The 18,209-nt window shown below is 35.6% G+C and overlaps 1 protein-coding gene across 6 annotated transcripts in view; it reads left to right on the top strand.

Moving 5' to 3' along the window:
- Positions 1-18,209, top strand: part of DNAJC13 (DnaJ heat shock protein family (Hsp40) member C13) — a 122,755-nt gene that overhangs the window by 13,308 nt on the left and 91,238 nt on the right. For all 6 annotated transcript variants that reach the window (XM_019934166.3, XR_012331351.1, XM_073803814.1 and 3 more), the window contains 3 exons: positions 3,421-3,501; positions 17,167-17,242; positions 18,044-18,193. In XM_019934166.3, coding sequence (XP_019789725.1) covers positions 3,434-3,501; positions 17,167-17,242; positions 18,044-18,193 — 294 coding nt within the window. In that variant the 5' untranslated portion in view covers positions 3,421-3,433. Of the gene's footprint in view, positions 1-3,420; positions 3,502-17,166; positions 17,243-18,043; positions 18,194-18,209 lie in introns of those variants that run through there.

Genomic DNA, 18,209 nt, shown 5'->3' with positions numbered 1-18,209 from the left:
CTTGTTGTCTTTTATTTTTTTGATAATAGCCATTGAACAGGTGTGAGGCAGTATCTTGTAGTTTTGAGTTGCATCTCCCTGATAGTGACATTGAATATCTTTTCATATACCTGTTGGCCATCTGTATGTCTTCTAGTAGTTTAATTTTATATTAATGTGTTTTATCTTCTCTCCCTTTATCCTAACCTTGGAACTCTCTGGAGTCTAGTATTTTCATCACCCCCGAGTTCATAGGTCTCCAAAAAGTTGTAGATAAGCCTTCTTGATGTAAACTTGTTTTAATTCATTCCCCTCCTAAAAAATCCGTTTGAGTTACATATTCCCCCAAACCAGTGATACTTATGAGATCATTCTTTAGGGTTTTTTTTTTAATTCTTAAATTTGCTTTGTTATTGTGAGATTTCCCCCTCCCCTTTGATTTATTAGGGATCTTTACTCCTGGGTCATGCCATAAGTTCTCTGTGGCTGTCATTTTAAACTCATATTATTTTTTCTCTCACTTTCCTTTTAAAGTCCCTTGATGAGGTCAGCCAGTCTTCACTCAAAGACATTTTCTTTCTTGTCAGTTTTCTCTAGATAGGCCTTTGGTTCAGTCAGTCATTCTGATGTAAGAAATTGTGGACTCAGAATCCAAACTCCACTCTTCAATGTCAGCCATTTACCTTTTCTGTCCTCCTTTTTCTTACATTTTTCCAATCTTCAGTTACAGTATGTAAGGGGAAAATATCATCTGTAGACCTATAGTTTTTCACTTTTTTGGCACCTTTTCAGAGATCCAGCCTAAGTTTCTTTTCAGCAATATCGTTTACTACAAGTAATTCAGGAGGCAGGGATGATGTGTGCTGGTGTAGTAATTCTTGGTTGGCTGCCTGTGTCATTTCAGATATACAATCCAGAAAAAACAAAACAGCACACCAAATGATAGGACTATATTTAACTGTCTCCATGCACACTAGTAGGAAGATGTCATTGACTGTTAAGAGATATTTCCTCTCTGGTAACAATAATGGTTTCTCTAAACTTGCTGTTACTTGTGGTTCTCCTATTATTCCTCAGAGCATGAATTGATGATGTTTTTCTGGAAGGTTTGCCAAAACCTTATTTGGGAGTACCTGTTAGAATATCAAGTTTGAAGTGGCTGTCAGAATTGCTCATGGGGTTGCTGAATTTCATTCATTCACTCAAATACTCATTGAGCACCTGTTTTGTGTTAGGTACTCTTGCCAGCTCTGGAGAGCCTAGAGAAAATGAGCATAACAGACAAAAATACCTCTCTGGATATTCTAGTAGGATTAGATAAATAATAAATAGACTAAATTGCACGTTAGACTCTGAAAGGTACCCTAGAGAAAATATGAGTAGGAGTTAAGATAGAGAGTGTAGAATGAGGAGGGTAATCACAATTTAAAACAAGATAGTTAGCCTAGGCCTCATTGTAAAGGTGACATTTGGACAGAGTTGAAGGAGCTGAAGGTGTTAGCCATGTAGATATCTAGGGGAAGAGCGTTCTACAATACATAGAGTACAGAGGCCCTTGCTAATTTGCTGATAGAAAAACAAGAAGAATGAAGAAAGCAATGTCAAAATAGAGGTATCTTTAAAAATGTGTTTGCCTCTCAGATACATATCCAAGAGAAATGAAAACATTCACACAAAATGATTGTTCATAGCATGATTGATAATAGCCAAAAAGTAGAAACAACACAAATGCCCATCAACTGATGATAAAATGTGTTGCATCTATACAATAGAAGGAAACTGATCCATGCCACAACATGGATAAACTTTGAAAATGTTATGCTAAGTGAAAGAAGCCAGTCACAAAGACCACATATTGTATGATTCTATTTGTATGGGATTCCAAAATAGGCAAGTGCGTAGTGACAGGAAGTAGATTAGTGGATGCCAGGTGGTGGGAGTGAGGGGGATTGGGGAGTGGCTCCTAGCAGGGGTTTCTTTTTGGGGTGATAAAAATACTGTGTTGGTTGTAGAACTCTGTGGATATGCTAAAAACCCATGAATTGTGCACTTTTAAAAGGGTGAATTTTATGGTGTGTGAATTGTGTCTCAAAAAGCTGTTATAAAAATGTTTTTGGATAAAAATGGTTTTATTCTAATTATGAAAAGAATACTTGTTGACTAAAAAAAGTTTAGACATATAAAGATGTAAAGAAAGCTAAGTGAACCATACTTCTAACCATACTTCTAACCAGTTTGCATTATTGACCCTTTGGTATGTACCTTACAGTATTTTTTAGAGAGCATTTCTAATTATTAAGGGTAGGAAGCAATAGCCAAGTGACACAAGAAATAAATAACCATATTCATTTTTAACTTTTATTCAGTGTGAAGCAAATGATGCAGAATTTTCAAAATTTATCATCAGTCTTTCATTAGTAGCCAGTTTATGCAATTATTGTGTAAAATTAGCTAAATTGAAATTTTTTCATGAGATAAATGGATTCTGGATTTTTTACACCTCAAGGTTATAGTCAACAAACTAATCTTGAAATATTGCACATAACATGGTCCCTCTGCCTGTGGCTGTTAGGAAGTTCAACAATCTTCAACTGTCCTGTTTAACTAGAGAGTTCACTAGCCAAACTGTAACAAACATTTATAAACACTTAATTTCTGCACTCATCTTGATGTTTGCAACTACACTTTGAGTAGCGTTGGTCTAGTATGGAATACCATGTGACTTAAAAATTATTTTCTCAAAGTATAATTCTGTGGAAAAAGGTTAATATTCTGTAAAAACAGGTTAAGTGGTATGAATGACAATCTCAATTTTGTTTAAAAAGTTATTTTTTCTAGATAGAAGAAGGGAAGCTAGAATGATTATCTTTGGATGCTAGGATGAAAGATGCTTTACTTTATGAACATTAAAAATTTTTTATGTACTTGAATTACTTTTATAATGAGACTATTAAATTAAACCTTACTTATTTACAATAGGTTCCCTTTAAAGTGACAGGGACAGCAAGATGGCTGACACTTAGCAACTAAGTGTTTAGCTAAGTGTTTTGTCTAATAGACAAAAACCTATTAGAATTGGTTTGACCCTTGGGTGCCCATCATGTGTTAAGACATTGTTTGGCAATGTGAGATTTAAAGATTCATTTACTTTAACATTTTTTTAATTAGGTTCTCTGCAATCGAGATGTTGATAGAGGGCGATTCTTGTCCTCAAGAAACCCAGTGTAGTGGAAGAGAGCTGTGGCAATATGCTGTGCTAAAGGCTGTGATAGAGAGGTGAACAGACCATCCCTATCCTTTAAAACCTTATGGTCGTGTAGAAAAATTGGTGTCTTAAAATCAGTGCCATATGGCAGGCTATGAAATTATGGTATGGGAGATTCAGGGAAAACTCTTAAGGATAGCACTATTATGAAATTTATCCATATTTTTATCTTTCAGGTTTCAGCACAAAATGAACATAATTAGGGAAAATAAGGATTTAGCATGTTTCTACACAACAAAACATTCATGGAGGGGAAAGTAAGTATTTCTGTTGGCTTTACTTTTCTCTGCCTCTATAAAGTATTTTAAACATTACTTTTTTAGTGTCTTGAATAGTACTGCACAACTCAATAATGTCATTCAGCTCTTCTCTTCTGAAAAGCATATGTACATATTTTAAATGCAAATGCTACATTTAGAATAAATTATTGTTCTTTTTTCTTTTGATATGTCTGGTTTTCTCTGTCTGTCTTGGGAAGGAATTTGGTAGGAATTAAAAGGAATATAAACCAGTTATCCACTGTCTTGAATGCTATCAATTAACGATGAGGTTATGTAGTAGTGGAGTGTTAACTTCACAACTCTGTTGCTTAAAGATAAGCCTATGTTATCAATACATATTCATTTCCATTTGACTCTCAGGGAAAATATGCCAATATTGCATTTTGTAATCTTTTTTTAAACCTGTAATGAAATGTAAAAATTGGGTTTGGTCTCTTCCTTGGGAGGGGATGATGACATTTTTCAGTAACTTGTGTGGTCAAAGCAAGGTGTACATGCTTATGTATCCTTTTGTAAAATGGATAGTAATTCCTACCCCTCAGACTGATATAAGGATTAAATGAATTGATATGGAGTATGTGAAGGTTTTAAAATTATACCTTAAATACATTGAGTATTCAGTGAATGGCACCTTTTGACCATTACAAAAAAATTTAGTCTATGGTCATTTTGAGTAGTAATAAGTAAAATGAGTGTGCCACACTTTGACAAATAGGTAACCACATTATTCCAGATCAGACCTCAGACAGATAAAACATGACATGTGTACAAAGCCAATAACTTTAGTTCTTATTCTTTTTTTTTTTTTTCCTCTGGAGGATGAGGAGAGAGGTTGGGGTAGTTCTTATTTTTAACTTTCCATTTTTTAGGTAATAGTGTTGTAACTTCTTAGAATGGTGCAACATCTGAATTCTGTAGTGTTTCTGGTTTGCATCAAGAAACTGACTATAATTTTGAAAGATTTGAGTGTTTAATTTTGTTTCCTTTTAGTAGCTCAGTTGTATGAGCTACTTAATTGTTATCCTGTGGAATACTTGTCTTGAAATTTTTTTCTTCAGGTAATTTCATAGAGCAAAGTTAGAATATTGGCACATCCAGAATAGTATGAGTCTCTTTAGTTCTTTTAGCCTTAAAAAAAGTTGTATATTTAAATGATCTTTATTTTTTCCTCAAGAGTTAAATTGCTCTAATCATCATAATATAGCTTTTGTTTTTTAATACAATTATAGCATACTGTTGAATTAATTCTAAAGAACAAACTTCCAGTAATACTTTTTGCTTCGTGAGCTTATCAGTAACTGTGATCACCTGGAAAAACTTTTAATGTTCTTAGTAATGACTGTGACTTAAAACAATCCTTTTTTTTCTTTCCTTTTTTGTAATTATTTGGAGCAGAACTATTTCTGTGCTCCAAGCACAATTCCTTACCTCCATCATTCACACCTTGAAACTTTTTTGTTTTGTTTTTATAACAGCTTTATTGATATAATTTACTTAACATAAAACTCACTCTTTTTAAGTGTACAATTCTGTGGTTTTTTTAGTATATTTGTAGAGTTGTGAACCATCACCACTAACTATTTATAGAACACTTTCCTCACCCCCCAAAAATACTCCTCTAAATATATTAGCAATTCCTCCCCTCTCCCCTCTTCCCTGCATCTGGCACCCACTAATCTATTTTTTGTCTCTGTATTGCTTATTTAGGACATCACATATAAATGGGCTCATCCAATATGTGATCTTTTCTGACTATCTTCTTTCACTTAGCATGTTTTCAAGGTTTATCCACGTTGTAGCATGTGTTAGTACTTCATTTCTTTTTATTGCCAAATCTATTGTATGGATATTGCCACATTTTGTTTATCCATTCATCTGTTGATGGACACTTATAGTGTTTCTACGTTTTTACTATTATGAATAGAATAGTGCTACTATAACACATACAAGTTTTTGGGTGAATCTATATTTCCAGTTCTCTTGGCTATATACCTAGGAGTGGAATTGATGGTATTGGGTTGGCCAGAGTTCATTGGGGTTTTTCCGTAACATCTTACCAAACACCCAAACGAACTTTTTGGCCAATCCAGTATATGGAGTTACATAGAATTATATGGTAACTCTATGGTTAACTTTTTGAGGAATAGCCAAACTGTTTTCCAAAGTGGCTGCGGCATTTTATAATCCTCTCATCAATGTATGAGAATTCCAATTTCTCAACATCCTTACCAACACTTGTTATTGTCTTTCCTTTCATTTTAGCCATTCTAGTGCATATGAAGTAGTATCTCATTGTGGTTTTGATTTGCATTTCCCTAATAACTAAGATGTTGAGTATCTTTTCATGTGCTTATTGGCCATTTTTTGTATATTTCATGAAATGTCTATTCAAATCATTTACCCAGTTTTTAATTGAGTTGTTTATTCTTCTGTTGTTGAGTTGCATAAGTTCTTTATGTATTATGAATACAACTTCCTTATAGAGGTTTGATTTGCAACCCTTCTGCTCAGTGGGTTGTCTTTTCACTTTCTTGAGGGTATGCTTTGAAGCACAAAGGTTTTAATTTTGATGAAATTTTGATGAATCCAATCTATTTTTTTCTATTGCCATTTGTGCTTTTGGTGTCACATCTAAGAAGCCATTACCTAATCCAAGGTCTCAAAGATTTATTCCTATGTTTTCTTCTAAGAGTTTTATAATTTTGATTTTGGGTTAATTTTTGTGTGCAGTGGGAAGTAGGGATCCAGCTTTATTCTTTTGCATGTGGATATCTAGTTATCCCAGCACCATTTGTTGAAAAAACTATTCTTTCCCCATTGAACTGTTTTGACAACCTTGTCAAATATCAATTGACCGTAAAAGTTTATTCCTGAATTCTCAGTTCTATTCCATTGATCTATATGCCTTGCCTACCGTTATGGCAGAACCATATTGTCTTTTTTTTTTTTTTTTTTTTTGCCGTGCCACACGGCTTGTGGGGTTTTAGTTCCCCGGACCAGGGATCAAACCTGGGCCCATGGCAGTGAAAGCGCTGAGTCCTAACCACTGGACTGCCAGGGAATTCCCAAAACCATATTGTCTTAATTACTGTAGCTTTGTACTAGGTTTCAAAACTAGAAAGTTTCAGGTTCCAACTTTGTTTATTTTCAAATTATGTTGCCTTTTCTAGGTCTCTTGCATTTCCAAATGAATCTTAGAGTCAGTAGTCAATTTTACAAAAAAGGCAACTGGAATTTTGATACGGATTGCATTGAATCTATAGATCAATTAGGGGAGTATCGCCACCTTAAGAATGTTAAGTCTTCTGATCCACAAACATAGGATGTCTTAACATTGAAATCTTTTAAAATTTCTTTCAACAGTATTTTGTTGCTTTCAGTGTACACACCTTGAAACTTTTAACTTCTTCTTGAAAGGTACTACATTTTCCAGATAATGAATCATTTCATTAGGTTATATACATTATTATGTGGCACTGAATCTTTTATTATATTACCTATTTTATGTAGCCAATTCTAATCTAAGTTTAAAGTATTTCTCATTGGTCTTATGAAAAAAGTAAATGGTCAATATTAAAAATTTTCTGTTGTTTCAGAGTTGCTATTTGAACCCTCTCTCTAGCAACACATCTATATGCAACAAATTTTGTGTGTGATTTTGGGGTTTTAGGGCCTCAGTTTTAAAGAGATTCCAACTCAACCCCAACATTTTAGAAAATGTTATTGATAGTGACAGTAAAGATGGACAAATATTTTTCTTTATCTTAATATACCTAAATTAAAGATAACCTTTCCAGATATTTCCCTTGGGGATATTCATGTGACCTATTTCATTTTACCTTTGTAATAGTTTTCATATGTTTACATTGCAGCCGCTACTCATGTTTTTAATGATTAAGGTCTCTTCACCCCTTGGCTAGCAGAAATGCTGTGTTTGTCATTTTCCCACTTGTAAAGTACACAGTTAAATTATATCTTTGTCTGGAAGGAGCAGGAAGGGGGAGGAGATTTCAGTGGTAAAAAGCACTTTTCTTTCATGAAAGAACAAAGTTTCCTTTTTGACCTGGCAAGTCATTTCTGATAGGAAGGAAGATGCATACATTTCAGTTAAAGCAGAAATGCAGATTCACTATGGAAAACTTCACAGTAATGTTGAAAATTAGATGCTTAATTTTTTTCTGGATGGAAATTACATGTAAAATCTACCTGTGGATCACTTTAATATTTGCATACATTAATTGTAGCAAATGCTCTGAATTTAAAAGTAGCATTTTAGTATCTGAACAGGATTTTAACTGCAGTACATTGGGATATATCATAATCAGTCTATGAAATTCATTGGCAGTTGCCCACTACATTCATAGACAGCCTGTAGTGACTAGATACAGGAAATTGAGAGAAGAGTTGAGGGAAAGGGAAGCTAGTGAATTTCTCATACCTTTCTTATAATGTAGGAATAGAATCCTACAAGAGAAGAGAGACTCTTCTCTTTAGCTGCCTGGCATTTACACATCTCACCAACTCTGATAACTCTAGGAAACCTGGGGTTTTTTTCCCCTGCTTTGTTGATTTTAGCCCTTGACCCTGCCAGCCTCTAAACCTCACATGCGTCCATCCTGAATTCTCTTTGTGTTTTCTTTGTACATCTCTTTGTGCTTATTATCAAGCAGTCTGGTATTTGAATATCTTTCAAATGCAATAGGATCACATCTGCTAGGAATTTTATATTTTACACACAATGCTCTATTAAAAGCTAGTTTTAGGAGCAAAGAGTCTTTCCAGCAAATGATACTTGAACACCTGGACATCCACATGCAACAAAATGAATCTAGGCATGGATTCTACATCCTTCACAAAATTAACTCAAAATGGATCACAGACCTAAGTGTGAAATGTAAAATTATAAAATTCCAAGAAGATAACACTGGAGAAAATCTAGATGACCTTGGGTTTGGTGATGACTTTTTAGATACAACACCAAATACATTAGCCATGAAAAAAATGAATTGATAAGTTGGACTGCATTAAAGTTGAAAACTTCTGCTTTGTGAAAGACACTATCAAGAGAATGTAAAGACAAGCTGGGAGAAAATATTTGCAAAAGACATATTTTATAAAGCACTGTTATACAACGAATCCTTAAAACTCAACAATAAGAAGACAAACAACTCAATTAAAAAATGAGCCGAAGATCTTAACAGAGACCTCACCAAAGAAAATATTCAGGAAATTCCCTGGCGGTCCAGTGGTTAGGACTTCACACTTCTACTGCAGGGGGCATGGGTTTGATCCCTGGTCGGGGAACTAAGATCCCACATGCTGTGCGGCGCAGCCAAAAAAAAACAGGAAAGAAAATATACAGATGGCAAATAATTCAGAGAAATGCATGCAAATGTAGAGATACCACTACACATCTACTAGAATGGCCAAAATCCAGAACACTGACAACTCGAAATGCTGGTGAGGATGTGAAGCAACAGGAAATCACATTTATTGCTGGTGGGAATACAAAATGATATAGCCGCTTTGGAAAATAGTTTGGTGGTTTCTTACAACACTCAACGTTCTCTTACCGTATGATCCAGCAGTTACACTCAGTTTACCCAAAGGAGTTGAAAACTTATGCCCACACAGAAACCTGCACACAGATGTTGATAGCAGCTTTATTCATGATTACTGAAACTTGAAAACAACCAAGATGTCTTTCAGTAGGTGAATGAGTAAACTGTAGTACATGCAGACAATGAATATTATTCAGCACTAAAAAAAATGAACCATTAAGTCATGAAAAGACATGGAGGAAATTTAAATGCATAATAATATTAAATGAAAGAAGCCCGTCTGAAAAGGCCACGTGCTATATGATTCCAACTGCAGTATATGACATTGTGGAAAAGGCAAAACTTTGGAGACAGTAGAAAGATCATGGCTTTCAAGGTTTAGCAGGGAGGAAAGGATGAATAGGCAGAGTTCAGAGGATTTTTAGGAGAGTGAAACTACTCTATGATACTGTAATGGTGGATACATGTCATTATACTTTGGTCCAAACCATAGAATGTAAGGCACCAAGAGTGAACTCTAATGTAAACTGTGGATTTTGTTGGATAATGATGTGTCAGTGTAGGTTCACCAGTTTTAACAAATGTATCACTATGGTGGGGCTTGTTGATAACGGGGGAGGCTGTGCATGGGTGTGAACAGGGAGTATACTGGGAATCTTTGTACCTTCTGCTTAATATTATTGTGAACCTAAAACTGCTCTAAAAAAGCCTGTTTAAAAGAAAGCTCCATGTGAGCAGGAAAAAATATGGACCCTGCATCACAGAAAATAAGTCCTTAAAATACTACGTTTCGGGCTTCCCTGGTGGCGCAGTGGTTGAGAGTCCGCCTGCCAATGCAGGGGACACGGGTTTGTGCCCTGGTCCAGGAAGATCCCACATGCCGCGGAGTGGCCGGGCCCGTGAGCCATGGCCGCTGAGCCTGTGCGTCCGGAGCCTATGCTCCGCAACGGGAGAGGCCACAACAGTGAGAGGCCTGCGTACCGCAAAAAAAAAAAAAAAAAAAAAAAAATACTACGTTTCATGGGATGCCCTTTAATTAGAAGTGGGACATTTTCTCACTGAGTTACCGCAGAATGTTTCCTATACATTTCTTTTTTCTCTTTTCTGAGGAATACAACTTCTAATGTAAATGAGCCCTCTCAGGTGAAACTCATCTTTCAAGTGGAGTTTGACCAGAATGGAGTATCCCGGTAATATAATGAGATGAATGATCAATTAATTTTGTTCTGTATTTTAAATATGAATTCAGCAGTCGTGGATACTTGAAACATAATGATACTGATAATAATTAGTTCAGTGACTAGTGGAGTGTTGAACCCTCCCGCCCATTATTCAGTCAACAGAATAAGAGCAATAAGAATAACATTTATTGATTATAAACACTAAGTGACAAGCACTTTACATGGATTATTTAATTCTCACATTATGAGCTAAGTATGCATATTATCCACATCTTTCAGATGCGGAAACTGAAGCTTAGAGAGGTTAAGCAAGTTATCAGAGGATACACAGTAAGTGAACAGTTTAGGCAGTATTTGAACCCAGGCAGTGTGACTCCAGAGCTGATGGGCTTAACTGTCAGAGTGCTTACCATTGATCTCTTAACTCTTTGAGAAAACTTGCACTTCAGTTATCCCTAGTTACGTTATCTGATGGACTAAAATTTAGTTCAAGTAACTAGATTCTCAAGCTTTTAATAATAAAAGGAAAAACTCTAGATTCTGTGAGAATCCTAAAGGCTCCTAGAAATTGGTGTCCAAATCTTTTTGTTTATTTATTTTATTTTATTTTTGGCTGCGTTGGGTCTTTGTTGCTCCACGCAGGCTTTCTCTAGTTGCGGCCAACAGGGGCTACTCTTTGTTGCTGTGCGTGGGCTTCTCATTGTGGTGGCTTTTCTTGTTGTGGAGCACAGGCTCTAGGCACACGGGCTTCAATAGTTGTGGCACACGGGCTCAGTAGTGGCTCGCGGGCTCTAGAGCACAGGCTCAGTAGTTGTGGCGCACGGGCTGAGTTGCTCCGCGGCATGTGGGATCTTCCCTGGCCAGGGCTCAAACCCATGTCCGCTGCATTGGCAGGCAGATTCTTAGCCACCGCTCCACCAGGGAAGCCCCCAGATCTTACTTTTAAATGGTTGAGGCACCTAGGTGTTCAACCTAGGAAAGAATTCGCACTGAAAGTCTGATTGGCAGAAAAATTAGGTATGCTTCATATGAAGCTGAAAGACAGAACTTGGACCAGAGGGTGAAATTTGTGGAGAAGTATATATTGGCTTAGAACTAAGGAACAATAGTCAATATCTGCAGTACTGGAAAACAAATAGGTTAGTTGGTTCTCTCGTACTGGTAGTCGTCAACTACTAAAAGTAGCCAACTTTACTCAAGGTACTATAAGGGTTCGAGCTGTATGTTATAAGGACTAGATGAGGTAACATAAAAGCTGTCTTCCAACTCTGATTAGATGTGTTTGGCTTATTTGAGACCTGTTGCATAGACTGTCCACTGAAAGGATTGAGGATCTTAACTTTAAAAGTAACACACAAAGGTTTTATTATCCCAAGAAATTTGAGAACCATTATTTTATAATAAACACAAGCTTTTTCTATACCTTACAAAAAAGTAATGTTTAATTTTCTCTATTTTGAGAGAACTGAATAATATGAATTTTTGTGCAGAAGGGTATGACATTGTGATGGTGGCCAATATTTTTGTAATATCTCTTTCTCTTGATACTATTGTACATGCCTAATTGATATAAGCTAGTTAAGAAATTCAAATCCGAAATAAACTTTCATACAATGACCGACAGGTATCTTAGCTATTACTACTTTGAGGTTTATTTCAGATGTCTGAATTAGTTAACTAAATAACAAACAAAATATCTGCCCAGAGGAAACTAGGTCTTTAAGGGACTCTTATTCACTGCCACACCGTTCAACCCAGCACACTATGCTCATTTAATATTGGATCAATCCATGATAATACTTAATATGCAATATCTGATCTAATATATTAGTTTTTTCTCTCCCCCCCCAAAAAATTTGCCATATGGAAAAAAATCGTGATATAAAAAGTTGTTTCAAAGAAGAAAGCAATATTCATAAGGACTAGAAAGTTTAAGAATGACATAACATTTTTATTTGCAGGAATTAATACAGGAGTGTGTTTGTTTTCATGTAAGTTAATATAAATTTAATCTGTCTGTTAAAAAATCTGAACATCACTTATCAAGATCCAAAACTGGAGTACATCCCCAGTTTTTGCTTCAGCGGTCTTGCTTTGCTGTCAGATAATCTTTCTTATCAGCACTATTGTTAGCACATCTTTTGTTCTTATCACCCAGTTCTTTATCACCGATTGCTATGGGAGCAAAATGACCCAACACAGAAAGCAGTTGTCTCAAATACTTTGTAATTTATTTGAGTACCATTAGTTTCCTGATTCTAAATAACCTTATAGTTAATGGGTAATGTAAATCATTTCTTAATAGGCTATCACATTGGAATAAATCTGTGAGTTAAGAAAACTTAAGGAGTGGAAGAAATGCCTACTCCCTACAGGCATTTAATGATGTGTGTGGCTTTAGTTCCTGAAGAAAAGTAAACAAGTGCAGTAAATATATTGAATATTATATATTTACTAATGAATATTAATTTCATTGGGGGCAAAGGTGTTTGCTTTCACATTTCATCATGTGTATGGCATCATCTGTCATATATTTCTCATTTTGTCTACTTTATTCTTTATTCCTTTTGTAGTTGATTTTATGTAGCTGTATATTTTGTAATAAGAACTTGTTTTTAGTATGATAATTTTTAAGAATTAGCCAAGAGATTCATCTCAGACCCATAGAACTGCAAATTAAATTATTATGATTTAAAAATGGCAATTTCATGGACTTCCCTGGTGGTGCAGTGGTTAAGAATCCGCCTGCCAATGCAGGGGACACGGGTTCGAGCCCTGGTTCAGGAAGGTCCCACATGCTGCAGAGCAACTAAGCCCGTGTGCCATAACTACTGAGCCTGTGCTCTAGAGCCCGTGAGCCACAACTACTGAGCTGGCGCACCACAACTACTGAGCCCGCGCACCACAACAACTGAAGCCCACGTGCCTAGAGCCCGTGCTCCACAACAAGAGAAGCCACTGCAATGAGAAGCCCGCGCACCACACGAAGAGTAGACGCTGCTCGCCGCCACTAGAGAAAGGCCTCGTGCAGCAATGAAGACCCGATGCAGCCAAAAGAACAAACAAAAACCCCACAACATTGCAAATCAGCTATATTTCAATAAAAAATATTTAAAAAAAATTAAAATGGCAGTTTCTCATTACAGATAATGAATAAAATGTATTTTCTTCCTAAAGATATGAACTTAGTCTTTTCCTGGTGTCACAATGGTTATGAAGAAAAAAATTGGTGTGCTGTTAATTGCTATCTGATTTATATTGTGTTTTAAAAGCAAGAGTAAACTCATGGGTCATATAGATCTGAATGCATGGACTGGTCTGTTTAGCTATTGGATAAACATTTATTGAGTACCTGGCTTTATGCAGTGCTGGGTACTATGCTAGGAGTTAGAGTTTCAAAGATAAGGAAGACATGTACCTCCTTGAATTTATAGAGTATTTGTCTATTCTTTATGACTTAAGACACCAGTGACTTGGTGAAAGTAAAATTTAAGAGAAAAACCTTAAATTGCAGGTGTAACTAACATACCATACATGTGAGCTCATTCAGATTTTAATCTCTAAATCTGATCTCCAGGGGACTTTTTAGATACTCTTTGAAGGTTTAGGGCTGCTTATAAATGTTTTAAATGACCTAGAAGTATTTGCCCTAACGTTAAAGAGTAGTCCAGCAGCCATTCTAGAGGAGAGAGGCATGGGGAGCTCTTAGAAGAAAGGAAGGGGAAGAAAGGGGAATGGAAGGGAATTCTCCTGAGAATTTTCTTACAGCTCTCTTCTTAGGAAGGCTTTAGAGCTCTGTATTTATCTGAAACATAGCTCTGAGTTTACTAGTCATGACAGTACTTTGGGCCTAATGAGCACCTCACTCCAGCATCCTTTTGCTGCAGGATCTAGATTGTGTTCTCTCCCATATGGTAGCCACTAAACATGCATGGCTATTTAAGTTTAAATAAAATTTAAAATTCAGTTGCTCATTATCCACATTTCAAGTGCTCAATAGAGCTACCTAATTGGACAGTGTAGATACAGAATGTTTCCATCATTTTGGAAAGTTCTTTTGCACGGCACAAATCAGGATGAAAAAGTTACATGAGAAAAATGTTAGAAATTAGAAAGGGCTTCGTTGTGTGGAGGAAATTAGTATAGAATTGAAAAGTATATTTTCTTAACTGAGATCCTCTAAGATTTTGAATATGACAACATTAGTTGACATTTGGAACATTTCAGGCATTTAATTCTTACACTTTTGCTCCCAGAGTAAAATAAATAAGTTCTGTAGTTTTATTTCAGGATTATAAAAATTGGCGTGTTTGAAATGAACTCATGTACAAAACAGAAATAGAGTCAAAGATGTAGAAAACAAACATGTTTACCAGGGGTTAAGGGGGGGAGGGATAAATTGGAAGATTGGGATTGACATGTACACGCTACTATATATAAAATAGATAACTAAAAAGGACCTATTGTATAGCACAGGGAATTCTACTCAGTGCTCTGTAATGGCGTATATGGGAAAAGAATCTTTAAAAAAGTGGATATAGGGCTTCCCTGGTGGCGCAGTGGTTGAGAGTCCGTCTGCCAATGCAGGGGATGCAGGTTTGTGCCCCGGTCCGGGAGGATCCCGCGTGCCACGGAGCGGCTGGACCCGTGAGCTATGGCCGCTGGGCTGTGCATCCAGAGTCTGTGCTTCGCAACGGTAGAGGCCACAACAGTGGGAGGCCCCGCGTACCGCAAAAAAAAAAAAAAAAAAAGTGGATATATGTATATGTATAACTGATTCACTTTGCTGTACACCTGCAACTAACAACATTGTAAATCAACTATACTCCAATAAAAATTTTAAAAAAGTGTCATGTTTGACTCTCAAGATGATTCTGAAAGTTAGAATTTGTGAATTCATATTTCTGTCATACATTTGATTTCATTATGTAATCTTCTGAGGCAAATATTGCTTTAATAAGATTTTCTTTGTTTTTCTTTGTTCCCATTAGTTGATTAAGCTTCTGAAGTTTTGAGACTTTTTATCTGTTTAGATAAATCCTCATCCACTTCACCAATCCTTCAACTTCTCCCCACTTTAGAAAGCAGCAAATGAATGTTTTTATGTTAAAAGGAAGGGCTCTCATTCTTTAGTTTCCCATTCCACTTTAGACATATGAAATTAGGGAGAAAAATTTGTAATATAGCAATATGGAAGACTAATACAATCTATCGTTTTTCCCCAAAATGGGAATTTCATCATTTTTATTATATAATATTATGATTAGAAGAAATAATAGGGAAATTAAAATGTGAAAGAGAGCTCTTTTGATCTTAATGGGAATACTCCTAGTGTGTGACCCTTGAGTCAGCTAGTGGCTGCTGGATTAAGGTGCCTTTTTACTGTATTAGTAGTTTAAAGCAGAAAAGCACAGTCTTTTCCATACATATAAAAAAGGCATCTGGGGGGCTTCCCTGGTGGCGCAGTGGTTGAGAGTCTGCCTGCCGATGCAGGGGATGCGGGTTCGTGCCCCGGTCTGGGAGGATCCCGCGTGCCGCGGAGCGGCTGGGCCCGTGAGCCATGGCCACTGGGCCTGCGCGTCTGGAGCCTGTGCTCCGTGACGGGAGAGGCCACAACAGTGAGAGGCTCGCGTATGGCAAAAAAAAAAAAAAAAAAAAAAAAGGCATCTGATTGTGTTTAACATACATTTTTGATCATTTAAAAATCTCTTATTAAAATACAAATAGATATTTCAATAAATATTATCAATTAATACATTCTTCTGATATTCAACTGTTTTCCTAAAATGACTGTCTTTGGTCATGGTGTATTACTATTTGAATATGCCATTTGATTCATACTGATAGTATTTATTTAAAAATAGATTGGTGTTTTTTTTTTTTTTTTGTATTGACTTACTAGATTTTAGTATCACTGAAAGAATTGAGAAGCTGTCCTTAGTCTGTTTCTTGGAACAATTTAAGAAGCATAGGATTTACCTGTTCCTTTAAGATTTCATCTCCTTGTTTGAGCCTTGGTACTTTTTTAGGGTGTAATTGTTTGCAGCTTTCTTAAGTTCTTCTATATAGGGGTTGATTTATTCGTAATTTTCAAATTTATCAGCATAGACTTACATCATTTTTTTTCTTCTGTGTCTATGGTTATAAATTCTTTCATTCCTAATTTTGTTTTTGTATTTTCTTAGACCTATTTTATTTCCAAAGAGCTAATTCTTCAGTTTTAAATAATTTTTTCTAATTCAGTTTCCACTTTTATCATTATGAATTGCTCTCTCTTCTAAAGGATTACTGATACCCAGATGGTTTTTCTCCTTCATATATGTTGCTTTAAGTGAAGGAAGTGAAGTGAGAAGTGAAAATTGCTTGTCTGTGATGTAGCCTTCCTACTTCTATAAAATTGCAGCACTTAAATGTAATAGGTAGTTGCTTAAATAGAAATTATTTAGATTCCAGAATAGTAGTGTGACAGACCAGTTGTAGGCCATAGCTTTTCCTTCATTTGCATCATGTTCTTGTCGAAAGGATATTTTGAAACAATTAGTAGTGTACAGTGTCTTTTTTTTTTTTAATAAAATTTTCCCATTTAGAATCTTTTGGCATCCTCTGGCAGTGATTTGCTAACTTAATGTATACTAACAGCACAAGATTGCTTGCATAGGTTTTACTTTTCTACTTAAGGATCTTACTGTTTCACAGTAAAATGAGTGATGGGTGGGTCTTAATACCAGTAGCATTTCAGAACATTAAAAATGTGAGAATGTAAAACGAAGATATATTTAGTCACGTTAATCAGTTAACGCATTTCTATTTATTTATTGAAATGTTCCTTTTGTGTTATATGTATTTTGTTATAAAATGTTTCTTTTATTTAAGACTAAACTTAAGTACTTCCTTTGTAGGTATAAGCGTGTCTTTTCAGTTGGAACCCATGCGATTACTACATATAATCCCAATACCCTAGAAGTAACAAATCAGGTAATTATGTTAGAAGCTATTAGGTGTTTGAACTCCATTTGAATTTTAAAAGCCAGGTTAAAACCTGACCCATGACTCCCTGTCTGAAATCAGTACTTTAGGGTAGAAGTGTCAAATCTGAAAAAGATTAATATGCTTATATAATGCTAAGTGCTCAGGACCAAGCATAAATAAAGGGGGCATGTGTGTGCTTATTTCTAGGCTCTAAGGGGTATAACATTTTAATATGTTACTATTGATTACAGCAGTCTTTTTAATGTAAAATTCGTAAATTCTTTATAATTTTAAAGGTAGCCTTGTTACTGTAATACAGGCATACATAAGTCACAAGTGCAGTGGTTGGAAAATACTTGTAATGAAAGTAAGGTTACTATTTATAAAGGCAAGACTAATGTGAATATGGGTAAGTAAACATAAATATATTCTAGTTTATTTTAATTCTAAATTAGGTATGTTTTACAGATTCTTCTTTTTGTTGCTGTTTTTGACACATTTGTAGGTAACCATAAAATGCTATTCCCCAGTTCTTTTCACATCTATGTATTTTAATTGTTTTGGATTAATGTCATCAATCATTGAATTTGGAAAACGGATAGGACTTCTTTATTGTCTCTGATGACTGAAAACTTTTAAAAGTTTGTTTTATAGAATTATTGTAAGACAAAACCGTTTCTAGACCTCAGTACTGTTTTGTAAAATTTTCTCATTTAATCAGTGATTGTGAAATTAAAGTAGTAAAAATAAGTGTTGCATTTCCCCATAGTATAGCACAAGTTGAAAGAATTCCTTTCTTTTTGTTAGTGGCCTTATGGAGACATTTGCAGCATCAGCCCTGTTGGAAAAGGACAAGGAACAGAGTTCAACCTCACATTTCGTAAAGGCAGTGGAAAAAAGTCAGAAACATTAAAATTTTCTACAGAGCACAGAACAGAACTTCTTACAGAAGCATTGGTAAGAACCATTTCAT

The sequence above is a fragment of the Tursiops truncatus genome, chromosome 4, assembly GCF_011762595.2.
Source record: "Tursiops truncatus isolate mTurTru1 chromosome 4, mTurTru1.mat.Y, whole genome shotgun sequence".
Lineage (NCBI taxonomy): Eukaryota > Metazoa > Chordata > Mammalia > Artiodactyla > Delphinidae > Tursiops > Tursiops truncatus.
This window is presented reverse-complemented; position numbering and strand designations above follow the sequence as displayed.